The following is a 27,409-nucleotide window of genomic DNA, read 5'->3' on the forward strand; positions in this document are numbered from 1 at the left end:
AAAGTTGAGATGTGGAATTAGAGAGGATCATATGGAGCATCACAAACAACAAAGAAAGGTATAAACTTTGAAATAAAATAAAGCATAAAGGTGGTTTCAAATTGAGAGATTCAGAGCATAAGCATGCAATGTTAAAAAATCTTACTATAATGTATTAAGAGTTAGGAATGATCAGATTTAGTCACATGCAATCCTACTTATATATAGTATATATTTAATAATTATATGATTTAATGATTTAGATGAAAAAAAAACCTTCACCAATTTTGCAAAATTCAAGGCAGGCCTAGGATCTACCATTGTTAAAGAAAGTTATCACATTATTTACATAAACTACTTTAAAACTTCTGATTCTTCCAGAATGACAGATTGAGTATTTTTTTAAATTTTGCTCACAGCATTCAAGTGGGCATGAAATACACATACTAATCTCATTTCTGTGTAGCCTATAGTGATTGAAATATGAAACAAATGATGGCAGAGAGTTATTACAAATACTGAAGTTATACATCTCTGGAATGAATTGAAGCTCTGTAAGAAGAGGAATCTAGTCTAGTTAGTAATTTATTTAACCCAAGGTATTGTTTTTAGCTGGCATAGGCTAATAATTATAATATAATCCACATTAAGCTAGTCATAAAGATCTTGTTAAGTTTTCTCTCAACTTATAACCCTCCTGCACCCTGGTTTTCTCTTTAAATAGCCAAGACCATTTTGCTTGATATTCAGCCACGCTTTTTTTAAGCTAATATCAGGATATTCCTTTGAAAAAGGGATTGCCACTCTACCTTGTTATTCTGCAACCTATGGTAGGTTAATACCACTCAAGGGTATAGGCTACATAAGACTGAACCAGAATATAGCCTTTCAAAATCTAGAATACTATTTTTGCACTATGTCCTTTTTAAGTCTTTTCAAGTTTAATACATGGTATTACTTCATTATAAATAAACGAGGTTTGACGAAGGAAAACATTATTTTTGACCAAGGCAGACCTGGGTCACTCATGGAGACTATTCACCCCTGTACAGGGTGGGGGCGACTCTCGAAATAATTATCAAGAAGTCTAAATAGACCAAAAACGCCCAAAGGGCTCTCTCACAGGCTAAAAGCATGTATATGGAGAGAAGTGACTTTGAATTTCAGGTCTGCCTTATCGAAAACAACCATTCCAATGTCAAACCTCCTCCCTACAGGCAAGGAGAGCCGTTCCAAGAAAGAAGAAGAACAGCGCATTCCATCCATCAACTGTTTCCACCCATCGTTACCATGTTCACTATTGAGTTAATATAGTGTTTATCGAACTGTGTGAAAGGTAAAAGGAAAGAAAACCATGAAGGGTGGGGTCTGAGTGACCCAGGTCTGCCTTGGTCAAAAATAATGTTTTCCTCGTCAAACCTCGTTTTTTGACCGAAGGGCAGACCTGGGCGGGTCACTCATGGAGTACTTACCAATTTTGATTCATAAAAAAAAAAAGAAAAAAAAAAAAAAAAAAAAAAAAAAAAAAAAAAAAACAATTTTATGACAAGGAAAAGAAGGGATGGGAGAGGAATCAGCTGATGGAAGAGGAATACCCCTGAAAAATAGCTAATTGATGTATCCTGAGGTAATATCATTGGAAAAAGCAAATTAATGAGAGATATTCAATAATACTATACTTAAATATAAGGATTCTCGATCTTAACCATGTTAAGAATTGAATAAAAATAACGTGCAGTAACCAAGTAGTTATTTACTCAAAAACCCTTAACCAAATCATTATCCACAATAGTATAAAGAAGACACAAACTCAAAATTTAATTAAGGCAGACCTAAAAGATAGGTATCGGTACTAGAAAATATGAGAAAATTATACTTATACTTAATAACTAGAATACCAGGAATCCAGTTGACACAATGACGTCAACCCCATTATGTTGTTAACACAGAGACATAAATTGTAATCTGAATATATACTTATAATAGAAATATATATTTAGACAATATGAAATGGTACCTTATGTATAAATCGATAACGAAAGACATAAAACAAATCTATTAAATTTACTAAGTTAGGCTTCCAGATTCAGAACCCAGCACAACAAAAGACGAGGAAATACTAGAGATCTGCTTCAAATAATGTTTTCTGAAAACATTTATAGAAGACCATCCAACAAGATCACAAATTCTTTGGCTATTCATGCCTTTTAGGAAAGCAAAGGAAGTTGCGACTTTTCTCAAATCATGAGTTCTGGGAAGGAACCTGGATCAGCCCAACGAATAAGTTGACACATAAATAATCTCAACTTATTAATTTGATATGTCAGAAATTTTGGTTTTAAAAAAATGGGTGTACAAAAATTTTAAAAGACTTTGTATTGCAGGTCAAAACAAGGTACTTTTGCAAATTATGCACCGGACATAAAGGATGATGACCTCCTTTATCATCCTTAAGTCTAGTGATAAAAATCGGTTCACGTCTGGAATTAGGACGTTCATTCTTGGCCAAAAAATTAGGATTAGGAAACAGTCTGACACCCTCTGAAGAAAAATCAAGACATTCATCTGACCTCAGTAGTGAATGGATTTCACTAATCCTACTTCCTGTAGCCAAGGAGATTAGAAACAATGTAATGTATAAACTATCTTTAACACAAGGGTTCTCTTGGAACCTTGAAGACAATGCAAAGTTTAAAACCTTATCTAAAGACCAAGAAATTTTTGTACAAGGAATATTGGGTTTGATGTTAAAAAGGGCTTTGATAAATTCTGGAAATGGATGAACCGATACATCAATGTTAAAAGCTAGTTTAAGAGGTTTAGATAATGCAGACTTATAAGTTGAAATTGTGGTAGGAGATAAATGTCTGTCATAAAAAAGGTTTCTCAGAAAAGCTAAAAGAAGTTTCCACTGAAATCTTACTAATATTACTAGATTTAATAAAATGACAAAAAGAGTTCCACACAGTCTGATATTGTCTATTGGTAGAAGTTCTTAAGGATTTAATTAAGATTCTTGCTGAATCACTAGAGTATAGCTTGCATATAAATCCTAATAATAAAATCCCAGCAAGCTAGTTGGAGGAGAATCTTTGAGGCACACAAGCAACGATTCCTCCCAACTAGTTGCGAGAGCACTGGATTTGGGATTATGAGTCTTTCTTTTGCCCTTGCTTGCCAATAGAGGGAACCATGGCTTGGGCAGTCCACAATGGGGCTATCAGCAATGCTTTTCCCCTGAAGCTTTCCAAATAACTGAGCACTCTGAGGATATCTTTTTTGGAGGAAAAGGTAGTAAATTACTTGCCACCTGTTCCAGTCCAATGTGAAGGCAATCGACCCCATACCTGCTTGAGAGTCGATCACTGGAGAAACAAAGAGGAGGTAACTGGGAATTCTCTCTCGTCGCAAAAGATCTATTTGGGGCATCCCCAACTGGGAGCAAACATAGTGGAAGGATGTCTGATCCAGAGACCACTCCGATGGTATTGGATGGCTTCTGGATAACGCATCTGCAATCACATTTCTCACCCCTGCCACGTGAAACGCTGTCATCATTAGGTTTCCCCTCTGAAGAAGCCTCAGAATAGAAAGAGTCCACTTGTTTTAGAGGCTTTGATTTTGCAGACCCCTTCCTGTTCAGACAGGCCACTGCTGTTGCGTTGTCTGAATGTAATCTGAAGTGGATCCCTGGCTGGAGATTCAGCTTCTTGATGGCGATATACACTACAGCTATCTCTAAAATATTTATATGGCAAGCTGAAAGAGGATGAGACCATACCCCCTGAAACATTTGCCCTGCAGATGTGTGAATCCCCCAGCCTGTCTGGGAGGCATCTGTGTATACATCCAGACTGGGTGGAGGTGGACGGAAAGGAATCACTGCCGAGAAAATCTCTGGATGCATCCATCTTTCTAGAGCCTCTTGATGAAAGGAGGGAACGGACATAACTGATCCCTTTGCTTTCTGTTGGCATTCTTGATTAAAAAATGATTCAGTACCCCTTTAAAAGGGCTTTGCCCACAGGGTCGACTATCGAGGCAAACTGGAGCCTTCCCAATATCTGCTCCACTTGCCAACGAGACACTGATGTTCGCTTCAAAAATAAAGAAAGGGTTCGAGATAGAGACAAGACCTTGTCTCTCGGTAGATACAGGGTACCAGAAGTGGTGTCACCCAAACCACCCCCAGCCACTGGAAAGTCTGTTCCGGAGTTAATCTTGATTTTTCCCTGTTGATGGAGAAAAACCTCTCCTGGACAGGGTCTGTAAAGCAATCCTTGTTGCCTTTAAACAATCTGCCTTTGAATTCGCCCATATCAGCCAGTTGTTTCCAGGTATACCAATAACTGGATACCTTTCTGCCTGAGTTCCCTCAGAATTGGACGACAGATCTTCGTGAATACTCTCGGAGCGATGTTGAGGCCGAAAGGTAGAGCTTTGAAACGAAACTCTTCCCTTCTAGACTGAATCCGAGGAACTTCCTGTAATATGGGTGTATCGGAATATGCCAATATGCGGTCTTTCAAGTCGATGGAGGTGGCAAAAGCTCCTATTGGCAACCAACAACCTTACGTCTTGCAAAGTTGTCATTCTGAAGGTTGGACATTGTATTGATTTGTTGAGGGTTGACAAGTCTAAGATGATCCTTCTTTGTTTGTATCTTTTTTCGGACTGAAAATAAAGGGCCCTGAAAGAGGAGGGAGGTTGTCTCCTCTATTGCCCCAGCTTTCATCATGTCTGAAATAAATTCTTGAGTTGTGGATTTGAAGCCTGAAAGAATGGACGGAAGGGTGGTGGAGGGCTGCACCACTTCCACGTCAGCCCCTTCTTTATGATTTGTGATACCATGAATCTCTTGTCCAATGCTGATGAAAGTATTGGAGTCTCCCGCCAACCCTCAAATTCCTAAATGATTTACCCCCTCCCCTATGGAGGACTGGTTACGTCTAGGGGTGCTTGGGGACCTCGTACCTCTGCCATGAGGATTACGTTTCCCGACCTCTTGGGGTTACCTGGTGTGGGACGTCTGTTAGGAGATGAGGAAGCATACTGATTCTGGTAATTCCTTCTGTAGTTACCAAAGTTCTGATTTCCCTGTTGCTGGTCTCGATTTTGAGGCTGTTGCTGTTGTTGTTGTTTCTCTTGTTGATGGTTCTTTTGGCGCTTTGAAGTCCTGATTCTTTGTTGTGAGGAAGGGCGCTTTGTAGCGGAATTCCTAAAACCAAGCATGGTCAGCATTGACTTGGCCTGATGATCAGCTTGGGTGACTACTTCCTCCAAGGCATCCTTATGAAACAGGTCCTTTGAAAGTGGATCTGAACTGAGGAGCTTTAAAACCAGAGTATTTTCCATAAAGCAACCCCGAAGTGCGAGCTTCCTCAATTTTGTATTTCTTTCTCGCGAAGATGTTGTAGGCTGTCCACAACGTCTGTAAGGACATCTTTAGCAAAGCGTAGAGAGCTGAAGAGTTGAGATCCTCTTTAGGGGTCTGTCTGGCTAGTGCTTCCGCTGCGATAGTCATGTTTAACGAGCTGAGGAAGTTCTGACGTGCGCCCCACTCGTCTTGAATAGCATTCTTAGGAAGCGGCTGTAATCTGTCTGAGTTAAACAAGGTGGCCGTTCCATGAGAGCAAATTCTCCCCTCTCAAATGTCTTAACATATTCCATAGTAGATGTTATGGGAGAAATAGAGTCGGGGATAAAATTTGCGGGACAGGAGGCCTCGTCCCATGATACTTTTGCATTCCTAGTTATAAGCCTTGACCCAGGAAGATGAGGAAGCAAAAAAGGATGATATTATTGAAGAATCATCTAGATGCACGACTACTGCCCTTTCACCCCTCGAACCTGGAGGATGAAAGGGGGTTATCTGTCCATTCTGAGATAGCAGCAGGATCAGATGCAAGACGATCAAAAAGGGCCTCATAAGCTTGGCGGACTGGGATGATGCCCTTTATTTTCTTGGATGAGCCAGATCTCTTTTTGAACCTCCAAATGGGACGCTCGTAGGAATGTTCATCAACGTCTACTGAAAGGGGGCCAAAGAGCGTCCCATCAGCAAAGACTATGGATCCGGGATCCACACCCAAGGACATTCCATCCTTGAATGGTTGCCAGCCCTCTGGAACAAGATCCATTGAAAGCTTCTCAATAGGAGGGTCAGCAAAGGAGACCATTGAGGGATGAGGACAAATCTCATCTGATGCATGAACCTGTGCCATTACTTGTTCCACCACCACCTCCCGAGAGGAAGGAATTGGAGAAGCTGTAGATGTCTTCTGAACCTGTGCTTCCTGAGTGTTTCTAACTAATGAAGTATTCTTTTGGGTAGAGGTGGCGCCAGAAGAAGAAACATAGTTAGATTTCTTAAAGGGATGTTCCTCTAGAGCAACAATCCTCTGTTGCATATCCCTAATTGCGTCAAGGATAATCTCTAAGGCATCCTGAGAATTAGACTGAGAGGGCGGCGCCTTGAGGTGGCAGGGGCTAACTGGGACCAAGAGGGCGACTGTGAAGGGCGGCAGAAGTAGAGCATTCTTCTTGAGTCACTGCTGAAGAATTGGAATCTTTGGATGAGGCATCCTTCTTAGAGCCTTGGGAAGGACGAAGCGGCAGAGGATTTGGATGTCGACTTACCCTTAGAGGGTCTGGATCCACGAGATCTAGATTTGGGGCTAGATGCTGAGGATGGCTCCTTTGGCAGGGCGGCAGACTTAGTGTCAGAGGTCTTATTTTGTTTAGGGGGTTCTTTAAAAAGGCGGTAGGTGAAGGCTTAGAAATTTGCAGTGGTGAGGTTCCAGTGTTGCGTCCGGCAGGTTTCGAGATGCATCAACTTCGAGAACCACCTCGGAAATAGAGGATGCAGGAGCCCACCCGCGAAGTGGAACAAGGGCTGAGTCTCTGGTGAGGGCGGCAGACAAGAAGCCCACGAGGAAGCCACATCCTGTGCAACTGCAGATAAGGACTCCTCTTCTGGGTCCTCCATTATCTGCAAGAGAAGACACGCGTCAGAGGAACGTCTACAGGGATAGTTCACGTAAATGAGACTAACCCTAAAAATTCAACATCCTGAGCTAAGATAAAGAAAATACCTACCCTGGATTGAGATCCAGCAGGATTAGTCAAATCCAGGCGCGGTATGTCTCTCAAATTCTGATGAACATCATGAAGTTCTTGAAACTCCGCTCTCTCGTGAGGATCAAAGAAATGGTCTTGGCCTTTCTTCCTGTATTTCGAGTTTTTCCCTAACCCCGTAAATCCAGTCACTAAGAACCTTAAAGGCAATGATGCGTCTTCGGGTTGGTCCAAATTACGGGCCTTGTCCCATAGTTCATCACAGTTGCCACAAATTGTGCCATGATATTGATGATTCCTTGAACAAAAGGCATGGGTCCTGCACAAGTCGTGGGTTATGTCTTCTGTTGCGTGATTGCATTCGCGGCAGGGCATCCTGGAAGGAAGAGTTCTTAATGAGTTTAAATCATCAAAAATCCTTTGCCGCCAAAGGTGGCATCCCTCCTTAAGGCGGCAGACAAGCATTATTCCAATTATAGTCCCGCCGCCACAACGGCAGCAATTAGCGTAATCCTATAGCTGCTACGAAAGTTGGGGGTGGGTGGGGCGGGGTGGCGGCAGGATATGTAATCAAGGTATTCATTCCCTTCAAAGACCTGTCGTCCCAATCGCGGCAACTGCAGTGAAAGGAGACTAGTATAATCCTGCGGCTACCATGAAAAAGGGCGAGCGCGGCAGGTAAGGCTGATAAATTAACTAGGGCGGCAGGTAAGGTTGAGAAATTAACGAGGGTGGCACGTAAGGCTGATAAATAAACTAGGGCGGCAAGAAACCGCAAACAAATATATACAGACTATGTATATACATATACATACACACACACATATATATATATACAATTAATAACATATATATATATATACAATATAAACTGCAGAATGGAAATGAATAAAACACATCAAAGAAAAATATATATACACACTAGGAGTCATTAACGCCAACGCGGCGGACATTAGCAATCTGAATGTCTGCCGCGTTGCTAAAAACCATTCATGAAATGGTATGCCGCTTAAGTAAATACAGCCTAAAGTTAATGGAAGCTGCCCTGCCGCCTTCTATCACCTATCCTAAACAGATACCTGGTTCGGGATAGAAGAGGTAAATCGCCATCGCGGCAGACATTAGCAATCTGAATGTCTGCCGCATTGCTAAAAACAATTTCATGAACTGGTAGCCCGCTCAAGTAAATACACGCTCAACTTAATGAAGCGGCCCTGCCACCTTCTATCACCTATCCTGAACAGATACCTGGTTCGGGATAGAGGAGGTATCGCCAACGCGGCAGACATGCAATCTGAATGTCTGCCGCGTTGCTAAACCATTCATGAAATAGTATGCCGCTCAAGAAAATACAACTGGTAAATACCACCTCAAACTCAAAGGAAACGGTCCTGCCGCCTTCTTCCACCTATCCTGACAGATACCTGGTTCAGGATAGAAGAGGTATCGTACTGCACCCTCCGTGAGACAGTGCTGCCGCGAAGGACGAGATAACTCAGGGGGTTCTCCTACTCACCATCAAAAGGCTGATAGGGGGAGAACAACGGTACCCAATACACCCTGGCCGAAGACCGAGAGGGGAGGGCTACCTCTGGGGAGCACACCTCTAGGAAGGGGGGGGGGGGGCTGAGGGGGGGTTGCCTAACCATAGCCTACCTTCTAAACTGACCCTAGGTCATCCTAGAAAAGGTAAAACACGAATAAAAAACACAAACCAAATAATATAAAAGCTAGGCTAACTTATCTTAGAGCATAAGTATATAAGCGAACCCCATAGTTCATTAAGGCTGACAACAAAAATGGCCGCCGCATTGGTCAGGATGAGTACACAGTCTTGACCAGCCAATTAACAACGAAATACGCATGTATTAAGCAAAAGGAAACAACCAAAAGAACTATGGGCTAAAAGGAATAATTAATGATAAAAACTCACATTAGGATGAAGATAATAATCCCAAAAACTGGAAATAATTGAGAGTCACACAAAAGGGTAAACACCTGTCAAGGCGAAATAGGTGAACATGGTAACGATGGGTGGAAACATTGATAGATGGAATGCGCTGTTCTTCTTCTTTCTTGGAACGGCTCTCCTTGCCGTAGCGGATGTTTGACATTGGAATGGTTGTTTTCGATTAGGCAGACCTGAAATTCAAAGTCACTTCTCTCTATATACATGCTTTTAGCCTGTGAGAGAGCCCTTTGGGCGTTTTTGGTCTATTTAGACTTCTTGATAATTATTTCGAGAGTCGCACCCACCTGTACAGGGGGGTGAATAGTCCTCCATGAGTGACCCAGGTCTGCCCTTCGGTCAAAAAAAGAACATATTATGATTTAATTATTCCACACCTAAATGCACAGCCTACCAGATCCCATAAGTTCACAAGTTACATAACACAATTACTTGCTATGTACCCATACAGTTAGGCTAGTGACTCCCACAGACTGGTTTAGCCTACGATAAACAACCGAGTGGACTAGCTGTGGCCACCTTAACCATCTTAGAACCACCTTCAGAAAAAGTACTTTAACATATCCTGATACCAGAGATGGGCACCAGTCACGATCACCTCGAGACATGAGACTCATGACTGGTACCCATCTCCTGTGTCAGGGCGTTTTAAAGTACTTTTGCTGAAGGTGGGTCCAAACACGGTTAACGTGGCCGCAGCTAGTCCCTCGGTTGTTTACACTATAGGTATATGGTCTCGGTTAACAATCTATGCTAATGGGATGTTTATCAAAAGTTTACCACATAGCTTCACTAAACAATGTATGGTAATTGTACTTACTAGTCCTGGATTATTTATTGCCATCTAAATATACAGGTTGTATAAGGGGGGAAATACTCGTCCCGCGAACCGTTGACGGCAAGCAGGGTCTTCATACAAAATAGTCCTAATCTAATCTTATTATAGGCCGCAACTACAGTAAAGTTTTATCATATAAAATACAAAAGCATACACCTGGTCTTAAAACTCACCTGATGCTGTTCACAACTTCACTCTTCGTAACAGTAGAAGAAACCATAAGAAGACTTATCACTGGAGAGCTGAGGACTTCGTTGTTTTCAAGTGTTTCGATTCGGCGCCTCCGACCGCCAGAAATGAAAACACACGCATTGCGAAATGCGTATCTGATCGGGATAATCGTAGTATATATGATGTTTTTGGTCCGGTTGAATATACAGTGGAATTTTTTATTTTTTGCCCGTTCCATAAAACGTAATGTTGGAAATGGTAAATGTACAAGTATATTATTATATTAATACACTAATAATTCTGTAGTTACATGGGATGGTAGCGGATGGCAACTTCATATGGACAGATGCCAATGCGATAATAATAAAACTAATAGTAGAAAATTTTAAGCTTTTAATGTTTCATATAGGCTTAGTCTTAACATTTACCACAATTCTGTCAGAAAATATTTAAGTTATATGAACCATTATGATAAGGACTATACCTCAAATACGGGCCTGCAACCGTAATTTTGGGTAGGAGGTCTTATAGCAATCGTATTATGGTAAATGACCCGTAAAAGATATTAACAATTTACGATAAAACGGATGGCCACCCGTTTTCTGAAATACGGCTGGAAACCGTATATTTTTACGGTAATTTTCTGATTAAAACTAGGGTTTTTTTTAACAGTGTAGCTATGTATATGACTACACGAATGACAATTGAAAGCACTGCGATTTTTATGGGTTGAGTAAGCTATCTTATGGGAGCCTTGCCCTTGCGTAGGGAAATCAGGGATATTATAACGCATTAAATGGGATCCTGAAATATGACAACAAATATAAATGACATTTATCGGTCTACGTCGAAATAGATTCGGCCTTACTTCCCCGTAGGGAATTAAATAAAATACAAATTCAAAATAAGAGGATCCAATACCAGATTCACAAAACGGAAAACAAAAAATTATGAATGTGAAGTGTAACAAAAATTTTAAGTTGCCAGTCTTCCAGACACGGATGGCGGAAAAGAAAGCCCAGTTCGAGAACTTCTGTACGCATACATAGCTATAGGCTAACCTGACACATAAAAAACCATATGCATGTGGTATTATTAAAAATGGGATCTTCCTGCCCAGCAGTGTCTGAAATTGAAAATAATATTCCAGCAAGGGTATAGGTTAATGGCGTATTTCAATAGATTCACATTATCCTAAAATGTAATTGAAAATCATGCACCCTACACATTAGGCCTACTACTCATTAAGGCTATCCACAACTTTGTCCACTAGGTATATTCTATATCTGGTAAGCACATTTACAATTATTAATATGCATAATGAATCAGCATGCAATGGCCAAGTAATAAACAAAACGGGGAAAATACAACTTCGAAATCAAGTGGCATAAAATCAAGCAAGGTAGTACGTAGCCTGATGCACTTCTATGGAGACTGTAGGCTAAGTAATCCTGCCCGGCTGGTGGGATTGGATTGAACCTTAACGTACTTCGTGACTTTCTGCCCATTGTCCCTAATTAATTCCTCTTCTACTTCGTCTCTGACATTACTATAATTGATAAACAAACTCACCAATGAATCCTCAGACGTAGTAGCGAAACTTGGGAAACCGAACAAGGTAAACACATACACTCAAATACAACGTTCACGACTGAACAGGTGAGCCAGGGAGCCTGAGCGGCTGTGTCAGTGTGTCGCCAAGCATTGTGGGAAAAGCCGGCCGTTTTCTCTTGGTCTACGTGGGACTAAAATAAATCTATAGACAAGGAGTTAAATATAAGAATTGATTGTTCTTTAGTGCTAATGTTAATTATAAATGCGTTTCGCTTCTTTATTATTTAATCTAAAGATTCCTCTTGAATTCATATTCAATAAACGTTAAATAACATCAAGTAAGTCATTACAATGGATGTGATAAAAGTAATTAAGAAAGGAATATAGTATACAGGTACGAAAAGAAAAATATTTCGTACCGTATAAATAAAGTGTTGAAAGAGCCACTTATGTTTATATTCTACTTACGTTGAACTTAAGAGTGCTTATAAAGTCAACGTTAGAGCCATAAGAATATGTAGCAACCACCCAAAGCAAGCTTACACATACAGTAGTTCCACTTATCTTACCTTTCTTTTCATAGTTTTCATGTAAAAAAAATCGGATAAATACCTTAACTAAAACTGGTTTTATCAGGTTATGGAAGCTGATGTATTTTCCTTCTACTGCTAGCTAGACATAAACGAAAGCATTAATTTAGCAGGAATTTTGATACTATCATGCAATGCTGAATGATACTGGGTCGAGCTTAACAGGACCATTAAAAAATTGTTCTAGCGAATCTTATTATTTTCTTCCTAGGAGCTGAATGCAAGCATATATAAACAGGTATGCCCAACACTGACAGAGGGAGAGGGTGACCGAGTGAGTGGGGAATGTTGGGGAGGTGGCAAACGTTTACGTACACCTTGCGGCAGACCAGGTAATGTACACACCAATTTATCTATATCTTCGTACACAACATTGTTTCTGGCGTGCCGCTATATGGATGTATCAACAATTGGGGTCGTGTTAGGCGGCGGGTCAGCCAATCAGCGCTTTTGTTATTGCTTCGAGAATGACAATTAGCGTTCAGAATACTTCGTAAAAAAACACTTTATCGGCGTTATTGATGGTATTATAGATTGCGGAGTGCTAATAATACAACCATGATGAGACTGGGCAACTTAAATTCTACGAAAGTGTGTGTGTGAGTAGCCTGGTCGTCTCCGGGTAGTGCACAAAATACCAACCCAACTATACCTGGTTCACTTAAGGTAGATTCTTGGATGAGCCGTATGCCTACGAGACGTTTGTTTAGTGGCTGCTGATTGGCTGGTACCGGGAGGTAGGCAGCTCCCCGCCAATCAGCGCCCACCAAACAAACGTCTCATAGGCATAGGGCTTACCCAAGAATCTACCTTAAGTGAACCAGTTATAGTACCTTTGTCGGTGGCTTCTATGGTAAAGGTTCCGTTTTTGTGTTCAGATGATAAGTCTTTTCTGGTAATAGGCCTTGGTGATAGTGTTGTTATTGGGCAAGGCGGTGTCATAAGAGGTAAAAGCAAAGAGGAAATCAGTGATATTAAGAGGAAGGGAAAGGTTACAAGTAAAAGGAAGGCTAGTAGGGTGAAATAGAAGAGAAAACGATCTGCTTATAATAATAACGATCATAGTGAAGTAGCACTTCAGTAACATGTAGGGGCTTCCTTATATGAGTGATAGTCATTTGGAATTCGATGACCCATCCCCATGAGTCAGCCTTGTCAGTTTTGAAGTCAGCGCCACCACCAGCAGTTATTCTCAACCTGTGGAAATCAGGTACCAAAAATCCTGCTCCAGTCAAAAAGGCCGGTGCCCCTCGCAACTGCAGGAAGACTTTTTTCCAAAGCAGGGATGAGGCGATTAGTGTGATGTTTAACATCCTTATTAATCAATGGTGAATACACCATGCAGCCCTTTAATAAAATATTCACATGGAACGCATCGAGAGGGAGCGATTTAAAGTTGAAGAAACCAGGAAGAGGTGAACATTGAGCAACTTTGTTGCTCTCAGTGGTGTGGAAATAATCTGCTGTGGTCCTTTCATCGTTACATATTCAAAAATCTCAGTGAAGATCCAAGTTGCCATAGAAATATTGTCTACGTGAGGAAGAACAATTAAGAGCCGGAGGAGCACGACCCCAAACGCTAGTCAAATAACTGGTCTTTTTATAGTATGTACATGAACGTATACAACTTCTTCCAGCTTGTTACAGCCATTATACCCATGTACGCACCTGAGCAGGCTTTATTCTGAGTCTCGCTCAGCATTGGTGTTCCGTGCCCACAAGGTTTGCAACATCTGCTTTCGTCCTGTGAAGGATGATGCCACAATGTCAGTGAGCGGCTCACGGAAACTCTTGGTGATAGGAGCTGGGCTGGACAAGATATTATGCCTCACCCTGAACAAGAATAAAAGGCAGAGAGTGTGAAAATGTAGCTTCCAATACCAGACTGCCAAACTCTGATCTGGCACCTGACCATGCCAGGTCCTTGTCACTTTTTCCCAGCTTGGGTACTATAAATATAAATTGTGGCGAAGTCTTTTTTTACATTTCCGGTCTCTCTCCACGACTCGTTTATGGTCCCCGCTTATGGATGGATTAATACAAATGACTACCCTACAAATATAATAAGACAAAAACTCAACCTATAGTGAGTAATTTTTTTTTCTTTTGCCACTACTCATCTTTGTCTTGTATTTTAATCCATGAATAACTATTGTTATGCATTAATCATCATTATCTTCATCATAAATCATTATTAACAATTTTGTTAGGATCATTATTAGTATACCCCATGTTAACTGATGTACATTACGGTGGGTGACAATATTATATTTTTGGATTGATTTCTAACGACCCTGGAGACAATAACTACAGAGAATTATTGGAAGGGAGTGAATGGAAGAAGAATCAAAATCAAAGTGAAACCAGAATAGACGGTCTGTAATTCCTGTTTCAGAGTGAATTAGAATGAACAAAAACAATGGTTCCTCCTCCTCCTCCTCCTCCTATTTGCTAATTGAATGTTACCAAAAGTTTGTTTCAAGAAGTAGACAGCTATAAGTGAGGTTTGACACTGCATAATCAGGCCGTCTTCAGCAAGTTCAACAGCTAAGTTTGAAAAAAGGAAAACACGACTGAATCTCTGCTGTAGTCACTTCTTCAAGGGAAGTCAAGTTTATCAGTTTTCCTATGGCTTCTTGACGAAAAATGTATTAGAAAATGTGTTGATAATCTTAGGGAGGGTTAATAATAATAATAATAATAATAATAACTAATAATAATAGAATAATAATAATAATAATAATAATAATAATAATAATAATAATAATAAGTAATATATTAATAGTAATAGTAATAGTAATAGTAATAAATAATAATAATAACTAACAATAATAATAAACAATAATCAATAATAATCAATAATAATAATAATCAAAATAATAATAATAATAATAATAATAATAATAATATGTTTTGTTAAAAAATGACTGCTGCTTCAGCACTATTAATCTTATAAAGAGTCTTCTCTATCTTTCTGATGACGGCTTTCTTGTTGTTGCTTAGACTGGGCGAGCAACGCACCAAAGGGCATGGTAAAATTCGTTTGAGTCATTTGATTTATTATTGCTTATACAATTCTCTCTCTCTCTCTCTCTCTCTCTCTCTCTCTCTCTAACGCGACGTTTCCTCCTGATCGACAGGACATTATCAAGCGATAACTGCTGAGGGACTGAATTCCAGTGGCGAGTCCTTCTCCTTTTATCGTGGTGTTGCGAGCTCTCCAGTACGGTCAGAGCACTTCTCCGCAGGTCAAGTTTTTATTGGTTCCCGGGAAGGTGACTCATACGGCGAGCGTTGACGAGGTCCCTTGCAGACCTTCTCAGGTAGGGGGTATCACCGGGAGCCTCTTGATTGGCTTCTACTGCGTGACGTCACCCCTGGTATTATTCTCATGTCCGGTGTTCGTTCCATGCGCGCTGGTACTTTTCGTTAGGGGGGAGGGGTGTGGTCCTCCTCACACACGTCGGTATCAGGAACGCTTCTTGTGTGGTATTGAGGGAGGTTTCTTTTCCTCGAGGATGCAGCGCTTCTAGGAGCACGCAGACGTGTGGGTCAGGTGCTCTCCCGATGATCTTAATATTCCTGACGATGTCGTCTCTCGTGATGTTTCTGCTGTGTACTGCAAGGGCGTGCTGCCTAATGGCGCCCTCCTGGGCGTGGCAGGAAATCCTTTTTGACAGGCGCATTGTCGTCATGCCGATGTAAATCCCAGGGCATCCTTGGGCGGGGCATACGTATCGGTAGACGACGTTGGACTGCTTCAGGGGGTCTCCTGCTGGTGGGGAGGGGGTTGTTCTTCATCAGGAGTCTTTCGTACGCCGATTCTTGTAGTAAATAATGAGGGACACTCTCTTTCCTTCCTCCATGGGGGGGAGTGTTCCTCTATTATTTCTTCATGGCTGCTTCTTCTTCCTTGTATTGGTGGTGCATGAAGGCTTTATAGAAAAGTTTGATATCCTCCGGGGGCGGAATGTTCCTTCTCTCTTCCTCCGTCATCGGCAATGACGACGATGCGCCTGTCAAAAAGGATTTCCTGCCAGGCCGAGGAGGGCGCCATTAGGCAGCACGCCTTGCAGTACACCGCAGAAACATCAAGAGAGACGACATCGTCAGGAATATTAAGATCATCGGGAGAGCACCTGACCCACGACGTCTGCGTCTCCTAGAAGCGCTGCTCATCCTCGAGGAAAAGCCTCCCCTCAATACCACCCAAGAAGCGTTCCTGATACGACGTGTGTGTGAGGGACCACACCCCTCCCCCCTAACGAAAGTACCAGCGTGCATGGAACGAACACCGACATGAGAATATTACCAGGGGTGACGTCACGCAGGTAGAATCCAATCAAGAGGCTCCCGGTGATACCCCCTACCTGAGAAGGTCTGCAGGACTCGTCAACACCCGCCGTATGAGTCACCTTCCCGGGAACCAATAAAAACTCGACCTGCCGGAGAAGTGCTCTGACCGTACTGGAGAGCTCGCAACACCACGATAAAAGGAGAAGGACTCGCCACTGGAATTCAGTCCCTCAGCAGTTATCGCTTGATAATGTCCTGTCGATCAGGAGGAAACGTCGCGTTAGAGAGAGAGAGAGAGAGAGAGAGAGAGAGAGAATTGTATAAGCAATAATAAATCAAATGACTCAACCGAATTTTACCATGCCCTTTGGTGCGTTGCTCGCCAGTCTAAGCAACAACGAGAAAGCCGTCATCAGAAAGATAGAGAAGACTCTTCATAAGATTAATAGTGCTGAAGCAGCAGTCATTTTTAAACAAAACATGTCTACAAGAGGGTCTCTTTCCGAACAAAAATAATAATAATAATAATAATACAATGCGCAACTGGAATACAATACTTACAAGCTCTGGAATAAGACAGCATAGGTTAATATCAGGAGAGGGATCTTCCAGGGAGACTCACTGTCCCCACTACTCTTCGTAGTAGCCATGATTCCCATGACAAAAGTACTACAGAGGACTGATGCCGTGTACCAACTCAAGAAAAGAGGCAACAGAATTAACCATCTGATGTTCATAGACGACATCAAGCTGTATGGTAAGGGCATCAAGGAAATAGATACCCTAATCCAGACTGTAAGGATTGTATCTGGGGACATCAGGATGGAGTTTGGAATAGAAAAATGCGCCTTAGTCAACATACAAAAGGGCAAAGTCAGTAACAAGAACTGAAGGGATGAAAGCTACCAGATGGGAGCAACATCAAACAACATAGATGAGACTGGATACAAATACCTTGGAATAATGGAAGGAGGGGATATAAAACACCAAGAGATGAAGGACACGATCAGGAAAGAATATATGCAGAGACTCAAGGCGATACTCAAGTCAAAACTCAACGCCAGAAATATGATAAAAGCCACAGACACATGGGCAGTGCCCGTAATCAGATACAGCACAGGAATAGTGGAATGGACGAAGGCAGAACTCCGCAGCATAGATCAGAAAACCAGGAAAACATATGACAATACATTAAAGCACTACACACAAGAGCAAATATGGACAGACTATACATAACACGAAAGGAAGGAGGGAGAGGACTACTAAGCATAGAGGACTGCGTCAACCTCGAGAACAGAGCACTGGGGCAATATCTGAAAACCAGTGAAGACGAGTGGCTAAAAGAGTGCATGGGAAGAAGAACTAATAAAAGTAGATGAAGACCCACAAATATACAGAGACAGGAGAATGACAAATAGAACAGAGGACTGGCACAACAAACCAATACACGGACAATATATGAGAGATTAAAGAACTAGCCAGCGATGACACGTGGCAATGGCTACAGAGGGGAGAGCTAAAGAAGGAAACTGAAGGAATGATAACAGCGGCACAAGATCAGGCCCTAAGAACCAGATATGTTCAAAGAACGATAGATGGAAATAACATCTCTCCCATATGTAGGAAGTGCAATACGGAAAATGAAACCATAAAACCACATAGCAATCGAATGTCCGGCACTTGCACAGAACCAGTACAAAAAGAGGCATGATTCAGTGGCAAAAGCCCTCCACTGGAGCCTGTGCAAGAAACATCAGCTACCTTGCAGTAATAAGTGGTACGAACACCAACCTGAAGGAGTAATAGAAAACGATCAGGCAAAGATCCTCCTTTGGGGACTATGGTATTAGAACAGATAAGGGTAATATGTGCAAATAGACCAGACGTGACGTTGATTGACAAAATCAAGAAGAAAGTATCACTTATTGATGTCGCAATACCATGGGACACCAGAGTTGAAGAGAAAGAGAGAGAAAAAAATGGATAAGTATCAAGATCTGAAAATAGAAATAAGAAGGATATGGGATATGCCAGTGGAAATCGTACCCAAAATCATAGGAGCACTTGGCACAATCCCAAGATCCCTGAAAAGGAATCTAGAAAAACTAGAGGCTGAAGTAGCTCCAGGACTCAGCGAGAAGAGTGTGATCCTAGAAACGGCGCACATAGTAAGACAAAAGGGTGATTTCCTAAGGAGGCAGGATGCAACCCGGAACCCCACACTATGAATACCACCCAGTCGAATTGGAGGACTGTGATAGAGCAAAAATAATAATAATAATAATAATAATCAGCGTAAGTTGTGACCTTTTCAGCTGTTATGATTAGAACTTGTTCATGCATTTTATAAATTATAGAACTTGAAAAAATTCCGCACCATGCTATATTTTTTTAAGATTATACCAGCGAAAACAATTTCAAATGATTACAGTAATTCGTAGTTGTACCGTGGATAGAAGAGAGGGCTTACATTACTAAATCTAAATTTCAGTACGCTGGATACAGCGCAAATCCTGCCTCTTTTTCTAGAAATTATCAAATAGCTTTCAGTAAATTACCCGTCACTCTAAAATTGCTGTCAGACATTGCCATCAAGTATCTCGCTCAAAACTTTTTCACATTAATCTTGAACCTTTTGTATAAGTATTTCAGAACTGTACTGATACATAGTACCTTATCATCATCATCATAAAACAATTATTATTATTATTATTATTATTATTATTATTATTATTATTATTATTATTATTATTATTATTAAGTTGTGTAACTCTCACAAACTCTCGTTTGAATGCCACTTTCGTTATCTTTCCATTCCATACTGCATTGAATCTGGGCTATTCGGCTGGTTTCACTAGGTCCCTTACTCCCCGCAGCTTCTAAGATTTTTTGAAAAAATATTGCATTGAATAACACAATTATAAAACTCCTCTCTCTCTCTCTCCTCTCTCTTCTCTCTCTCTCTCTCTCCTCTTCTCTCTCTGTGTGTGTGTGTGTGTGTGTGTGTGTTTGTGTATGTGTGTGTGCGTGTGCATGTGTGTGGTTGGCCATTCATGATTCCAGTTAGGAGCCAGAGAGCTCTGGCTTTGTGGTAATTTCGAGCGGTCGTTTTAACAGCAGCTGGTTTTGTTAACCTCAATGATCTAGCCTCTAGGCTTATGATGAATAAGTCGTTCATCGAAGACTTTTCATATTGATGTCTTCTCCAGCCATTTCATGCAAATAGGGAAAAATTTCTGTTTCTTAGTATGTCTCTGTTCATTCTTCGAAAACAATGATTTGAAGTTTCTCATTGAATAAAAAGGTTAAACAGATCATTCAGTGCAATAGCAATCGCACTTAGAGTGCCATTTCATATCTACTTTTACTCGAAAATAGTTAACGAGGTGCAAATATTTAATCCTCGCATACGAAAGGGATCACTCAGTGCAATTATAATAGCACAGAAAGTTTTTCTTGTTTTGCAGAACAAAAGCATTGTTTTGGATATATATATATATATATATATATATATATATATATATATATATATATATATATATATATATATATATATATATATATATCCAAAACAATGCTTTTGTTCTGCAAAACAAGAAAAACTTTCTGTGCTATTATAATTGCACTGAGTGATCCCTTTCGTATGCGAGGATTAAATATTTGCACCTCGTTAAATATTTATATATATATAGATCTCTAATATATATAGTACTTATAATATAGATATATATATAATAGAGATTATATATATAATAGATATATATTATATATATATATACACACATCACACACACATTATATATATATATTATTATATATACTATATATATATATAATATATTATATAATATTATATATTATATATAATATATAATAATATAGATAGATATATATTATATATATATATATATATTATTATATTATATAAATTATATAGTTTAGATTATATACATATACACACACACACACACACTCACACACACACATATATAATTAAAAGTGAATGTTTGTATGTATGTTAGTGTGCTATAGAAATCTGAAACACTTGCTAGATAAACCCGGACAAAATTTGGCACACGGCCCTTAGGAAGGTTATAACTCAAAATGAAACACCTACCCCTGTGACAGGCATCTTCCCCAATAACATCAATTTCTAACCAGAATTAACGTGAATTTTTATTATAATTTGTGATAATTATTAATATAATTGTTGGTTACATCTATAAAATCATACTTGGAAACCTATATCGAATTGTTAAATATAGAGTTCTGCTTTCTGTGGTAAAAAAAGCCGAGGGTGCCTTCTCTATCCGTGGATGCGTAGTAGCTGCTGGTTAAGCCCGACGCTCAACACCATATGTTCCTTTCGTCCGATGGACTTGGAATTTTGCATGGTTACTCAATTACTGTGGCATTGTATTCTTCCATGAACAGTAGGACAGCAGGATCTCTAGTGACCTTAGTGTGACCTCTCGCAGTATCTCAGGATTTGTATGAATGAACCTTTGGATTTTTCACGAGTTCTTTGATGTAGGATCCGTTTTCTACAAAACCCTCCCCCTTCCCTCTTCCTTACACCTCCCCTCCCCTTCCCCTCCCCTCCCCTTTTCTTCTTTCTATCTCCCCATCCCCTCCCCTTTCACCTCCACTTCTCCTCCCCTTCCTTCTTCCTTCCACCTCCCCCTTCCCTTCCCCTCCCCTCACCCTTCCTCTTCCTTCTAGCTCCCATTCCCTCTTCCACCTCCCCTCCCCTCCCCTTCCCTCTTCCTTCTACATCCCTTCCCCTCAACCTTCCCTCCTCCTTCTACCTTCCCTTCCCCTCCCCTTCCCTCTTCTTCCTTCCCCTCCCCTTCCCCCTCATCCCCTCCCCATCCCCTCCCCTCCCTTCCCCATCCCCTCCCCTCTTCTCTCTCCTCCCCTCCTCCTTCCACCTTCCATTCCTTCCCCTCAATAGATAAAAAAATAGGTCTATTGTTGAAAGGGAGACATGACTCCCCCAGTTGGCCTCCAACCCCCGCTAAGCACACACAAACACAGACACACCTGAGTAGAATTGTAGAATACAGTATTATTTATTTATTGTCTTTGTTCAGTGGAGATGATTTTTACTCTTTTCTAATTGAGGAACTTGAGGAACGTAACTTCCCCTTCTCATTCCCTCCCCTCTCCCATCTCCCCCTTACAATTCCACGTCCCCATCACTCTTCTTTTCTATTATTCTCCCTCCTCCCATATCTTTTCCCTTCCTCTCCTCTTACCCACCCCATCCCCACTCCTCCCATTCCCTCCCATGCCAGTGTACAGCAGCCCCCCAACTGCTGTCGGTTCGTGCCTCGTGCACCTCTCCAGGGAATGGCCAGTGAGCATCCATCTGCCCCCCAACCGCTGTCTGTTTACCAGCCTTGGGTGCCTCTCCTGGTTAGGGCCAGCGACCGTCCAGCGACCCCCGAACCACTGTCCATTTGCCTGCCTTGGATTTCTCTCTTGGGCACGGCCAGTGAGCCCCCAGCCTTGGGCCCTTCTCCCTGGGCAGGGCCAGTGAGTGTCCAGCGGTCCCCAACCACTGCCTGTTTGCTAGCCTTGGGCGCCTCTCCTGGTTAGGGCTAGCGAGCGCCCAATGTCCCCCCAACCGCTGTCCATTCACCATCCTTGGGCGCCTCTCTTGCACATGGCCAGTGAGTGCCCAGCGGTCCCCCAACCCCTGTCTATTCACCAGCCTCAGGCACCTCTTCATGGCCTGCCAGTGTACAGCAGCCCCCCCCCCCACCCCCACTGCTGTCTGTTTGACAGTCTTGGGTGCCTCTCCTGGTTAGGGCCAGCAAGCGTCCAGTGGCCCCCAACCGCTGTCTGTTTGCCAGCCTCGGGCGTCTCTCTTGGGCACAGACAGTTAGCCCCAGCGGTCCCCCAACTGCTGTCCGTTCACCAACCAGACTCAGGCGGCTCTTCATTTCCTGCGAGTGTCCAGCGGCCCCCAACCACTGTCCGTTCAGCAGCCTTCGTCACCTCTCCTAGGCAGGGCCAGCAAGCATCCAGTGGTCCCCCAACCACTGTCTGTTAGCTAGCCTTGGGCACATCTCCTGGTCAGGGCTAGCAAGCATCTGGTGGCCCCCCCCAATGGCTGTACATTCACAATCCTTGGGTACCTCTCTTGAGCGCCCAGTGGTCCCCCAACCTCTGTCCGTTCACCAGCCTTGGGCACCTCCTCATGTCTGCCAGTGTACAGCAGCCCCCCAAACTGCTGTCTATGCGTGCCTCATGCATCTTTCCAGGGCATGGCCAGTGAGCGTCCATCTACCCCCCAACCACTGTCCATTTGCCAGCCTTGGGTGCCTCTCCTGGTTAGGGCCAGTGAGCGTCCAGCGGCCCCCCAACTACTGTCCGTTGCGCCAGCCTCGGGCGTCTCTCTTAGGCTTGGCCAGCGAGCCCCTGGTGTTCTCCCCCAACCGCTGTCTGTTTCAACAACCTTGGGCGCCTCTCCTGGGTGGGGCCAGCGAGCGTCCAGTGGTCCCCCAACCACTGTCTGTTTGTGGCGCTCTCCTGGTTAGGGCTAGCGATTGCCCAGCGGCCCCCCAACCGCTGTCCATTCACCAGCCTCGAGGGCCTCTCTTGGGCACAGCCAGTGAGCACCCAGCAGTCCCCCAACCCCTGTCCGTTCACCATTCTCGGGTGCTTCTTCATGGTCTGCAAGTGCACAACAGCCCCCCAACCCCTGTCTGTTCACCAGCCTCGGGTGCCTCTTCATGGCCAGTGAGGTCCCCAGCGGCCCCCCAACCGCTGTTCATTCGGTAACCTTGGGTGCCTCTCCTGGGCAGGGCCAGCGAGCATCCAGCAGTCCCCCAACCACTGTCTGTTTGCTAGTATTGGGCGCCTTTCCTGGTTAGGGCTAGCGAGCACCCAGCAGTCCCCCAACCGTTGTTCATTCACCATCCTCGGGCGACTCTCTTGGGCACGGCCAGTGAACTCCCAGCAGTCCCCGATCCCCTGTTCGTTCACCAGCCTCGGGCGCCTCTTCATGGCCTGCCAGCGTACAGCAGCCCCCAACTGCTGTCTGTTTGCATATCGTGCACCTCTCCAGGTCATGGCCAGTGATCGTCCATCTGCCCCCCAACCACTGTCCATTTGCCAGCCTTGGGTGCCTCTCCTGGTTAGGGGCAGTGAGCGTCCAGCGGCCCCCCAACCACTGTCCGTTCGCCAGCCCCGGGCGTCTTTCTTAGGCATAGCCAGTGAGTCCCCAGTGGTCCCCCAACCGCTGTCTGTTCAACAACCTTGGGCGCCTCTCCTGGGTGGGGCCAGCGAGCATCCAGTGGTCCCCCAACCACTGTCTGTTTGCTACCCTTGGGTGTCTCTCCTGCTTAGGGCTAGCAAGTGCCCAGCGGCCCCCTAACCACTGTCCATTCACCAGCCTTGAGGGCCCCTCTTGGGCACAGCCAGTGAGCACCAGCGGTCCCCCAACCCCCGTCTATTCACCAGCCTCGGGTGCTTCTTTATGGTCTGCCAGTTCACAGCAGCCCCCCAACCGCTGTCTGTTCACCAGCCTCGGGTGCCTCTTCATGGCCAACGAGTGTCCAGCGGCCCCCCAACCGCTGTCCGTTCGGCAGCCTTGGGCGCCTCTCCTGGGCAGGGCCAGCGAGCGTCCAGCAGTCCCCCAACCACTGTCTGTTTGCTAGTATTGGGCGCCTCTCCTGGTTAGGGCTAGCGAGCGCCCAGCAGCCCCCCAACCGTTGTCCATTCACCATCCTCGGCCGCCTCTCTTGGGCACGGCCAATGAGCTCCCAGCGGTGCCCAATCCCCTGTCCGTTCACCAGCCTCGGGCGCCTCTTCATGGCCTGCCAGTGTACAGCAGCCCCTCAACTGCTGTCTGTTTGCGTCTCTTGCACCTCTCCAGGTCATGGCCAGTGATCGTCCATCTGCCCCCCAACCACTGTCTGTTTGCCAACCTTGGGTGCCTCTCCTGGTTAGGGCCAGCGGGCGTCCAGCGGCCCCCCAACTGCTGTCCATTCGCCAGCCATGGGCATCTCTCTTGGGCACAGCCAGTGAGTCCCCAGCGGTCCCCCAACCGCTGTCTGTTCACCAGCCTTGGGCGCCTCTTCATTACCAGCGAGTGTCCAGTGGCCCCCCAACCGCTGTCCTTTCAGCAGCCTTGGGCGCTTCTCCTGGGCAGGGCCAGCAAGTGTCCAACAGTCCCCCCAACCACTGTCTGTTCACTAGCCTGGGGCGCCTCTCCTGGTTAGGGTTAGCGAGCGCCCAGCAGCCCCCCAACCATTGTCCATTCACCATCCTCGGGCACCTCTCTTGGGCACAGCCAGTGAGCTCCCAGTGGTCCCCGATCCCCTGTCCGTTCACCAGCCTCGGGCGCCTCTTCATGGCCTGCCAGTGTCCAGCAGCCCCCCAACTGCTGTCTGCTTGCATCACGCGCACCTCTCCAGGACATGGCCAGTGATTGTCCATCTGTCCCCCCAACCACTGTCTGTTTTCCAGCCTTGGGTGCCTCTCCTGGTTAGGGTCAGCAAGCGTCCAGAGGCCCCCCCTCCAAACCGCTGTCTGTTCGCCAGCCCTGGGTGCCTCTCCCTGGGCAGGGCCAGCTAGTGTCCATCGGCCCCGCAACCATTGTCCGTTCACCACCACGCACACCTCTTCGTGGCTTATGAGTGTCCAGCAGGCCCCCAAATGCTATTCTTTCCCGGCCTGTGTGTTCAACAGACCCCAACTGCTCTCCTCTGACTAGCTTTGGGAGTGTCTGTCAGGCTAGTGAGCTTCCAGCTGGCCCCCAACCTCTGTCCAATCACCAAAACTTGGGCTCCTCTTCATTTCCTTTGAGCAACAGTGGCCTATGAATCGCTGTCCATTTGCTGTCAGTTCTTCCTGGGTGCGTCTTGCTTGCGTCTTCCTCTTCATTTGGTTCAGGTTGCACTGCTATGTTTTATTTCTTCGTCACTTTCCATATTGATATCGTGCATTGTAATCAACTCATTGAGGTTGCTTATTATCTTTTTCATATCCGTTTTCCTCTTCTGATTTTCCTCCAGCAACTTGAGGGCTCATTTTGCAGACCTTCAATTGTTGCTCGAAATTCAATTTCTTCATTTTTCAACTTTTTAATCTCCTCATCCTTTTTCAAATTATTATTCTGCAGGTTAATCAACAATTCTTTTAGGTTGGTTATTTTCTTTTCCATTGTAGATTCCCTCTTCTTATTATCTTCCATCAACTTAATGACTTCATTTTCCAGACCTTTAATTGCCTCTCCAATTTCAATAGCTTCATATTTGAACTTTTTAATCTCCTTGTCTTTTTCCGGATTCATATCGCGCAGGTTAATCAACTCTTCTTTGTGGTCCTTTATTTCCTCTTCCATCTTAGTTTTCCTCTTCTGATTATCCTCAATCAACTCGATTATCTCATTTTCCAGACCCGCAATTGCCTCTCCAGTTTCAATTACTTCTTTATTCAACTTTCCAATCTCCTTGCCCTTTTCCATGTTCAGAGATTGGAGGTTGAGCAACTCTACTTTGAGGTTATTTATTTCCTTTTCCTGTCCAGCTTTCAGGGTCTTCTTTTCTTCCATCAATGCGATGACCTCATCTTCCAAACTATGAATTAGTTGTCCACGTTCAGTTAGCTCTTTTTCAAATTGTTTCAGGTCCTCCTCCTTTTCCATGTTTAGAGACTGGAGGTTGCAACTTCCTACTTTGAGCCTTTTTTTTATTTCATTTTCCAATCCAGCTTTTAGGCTCTTCTTTTCTCCATTAAGGGCGATGACCTCATCTTCCAAATTATGAATCATTTGTCCACGTTCTGTTAGTTCTTTATCAAATTGTTTCAGGTCCTCCTCCTTTTCCATATTTAGAGATTTGAGGTTGAGCAACTCTACTTTCAGGTCTTTTATTTCATTTTCCAATCCAGCTTTCATGGTCTTCTCTTCTTCCATCAAGGCGATGACCTCATCTTCCAAACTATGAATCATTTGTCCATGTTCAAGTAATTCTTTTTCAAATTGTTTTACCTCCTCCTCCTTTTCCATGTTTAGAGATTGGAGGTTGAGCAACTCTACTTTGAGGTCATTTATTTCCTTTTCCTGTCCAGCTTTTAGGCTCTTCTTTTCTTCCAACAAGGCGATGACCTCATTTTCCAAACTATGAATTAGTTGTCCACGTTCAGTTAGCTCTTTTTCAAATTGTTTCAGGTCCTCCTCCTTTTCCATGTTTAGAGATTGGAGGTTGAGCAACTCTACTTTCAGGTCTTTTATTTCATTTTCCAATCCAGCTTTTAGGCTCTTCTTTTCTTCCATTAAGGCGATGACCTCATCTTCCAAATTATGAATCATTTGTCCACGTTCTGTTAGTTCTTTATCAAATTGTTTCAGGTCCTCCTCCTTTTCCATGTTTAGAGATTGGAGGTTGAGCAACTCTACTTTGAGGTCTTTTATTTCATTTTCCAATCCAGCTTTCATGGTCTTCTCTTCTTCCATCAAGGCGATGACCTCATCTTCCAAATTATGAATCATTTGTCCATGTTCAAGTAATTCTTTTTCAAATTGTTTCAGGTCCTCCTCCTTTTCCATGTTTAGAGATTGGAGGTTGAGCAACTCTACTTTGAGGTCATTTATTTCCTTTTCCTGTCAAAAGCTGCTCTTCCTTTCTTCCATTAAGGCGATGGCCTCATCTTCCTGACCTTTAATCGTTTGTCTCAATTCAACAATTTCTCTTTTAAACTTTTCATTCCCCTCCTTTATTTCCTTATTCAGATCCTGCTGTTTAATGAGCTCTTTACTAAGGTTATTTACTTTGTTTTCCATTTCTTTTATATATTTCTTCTTTTCTTCAAGTAAATTCTGGAGTATTTTCTCAAGATCTTTTATTTTCTCTTCCTGTTCAGTCGCTTCTTTGTTAAACCTTTCAATCTCTGCTTCCTTTTCTGTATTCATATCCTGATAGT

At 43.3% G+C, this 27,409-nt stretch overlaps 1 protein-coding gene across 1 annotated transcript; it reads right to left on the reverse strand.

Annotated features, from left to right (window-relative positions):
• Nucleotides 1-3,974: 3,974 nt before the first annotated feature.
• Nucleotides 3,975-27,035, reverse strand: LOC135222400 (myosin-1B-like). The gene is made up of 6 exons (XM_064260487.1): nt 25,526-27,035; nt 7,078-7,226; nt 6,856-6,970; nt 5,830-6,490; nt 4,954-5,410; nt 3,975-4,076 (listed from the first exon to the last, which is right to left on the reverse strand). The coding sequence occupies exons 1-6, from the start codon at nt 27,033-27,035 to the stop codon at nt 3,975-3,977; spliced, it is 2,994 nt and encodes a 997-aa protein (XP_064116557.1).
• Nucleotides 27,036-27,409: the final 374 nt, after the last annotated feature.

The sequence above is a fragment of the Macrobrachium nipponense genome, chromosome 3, assembly GCF_015104395.2.
Source record: "Macrobrachium nipponense isolate FS-2020 chromosome 3, ASM1510439v2, whole genome shotgun sequence".
NCBI classification, from domain to species: Eukaryota; Metazoa; Arthropoda; class Malacostraca; order Decapoda; family Palaemonidae; genus Macrobrachium; species Macrobrachium nipponense.

Coding starts and splice junctions, on each gene's coding strand:
- LOC135222400 (XM_064260487.1), bottom strand. CDS start 27,035: ATGGAAAAGGAGGAGGACCTGAAACAATTTGAAAAAGAATTACTTGAA. Junction 6,491..6,855: donor GCCCTTGTTCCACTTCGCGG/GTGGGCTCCTGC, acceptor CGCCCTTCACAG/TCGCCCTCTTGGTCCCAGTT. Junction 4,077..4,953: donor ACGTAATCCTCATGGCAGAG/GTACGAGGTCCC, acceptor TTATTTTTGAAG/CGAACATCAGTGTCTCGTTG.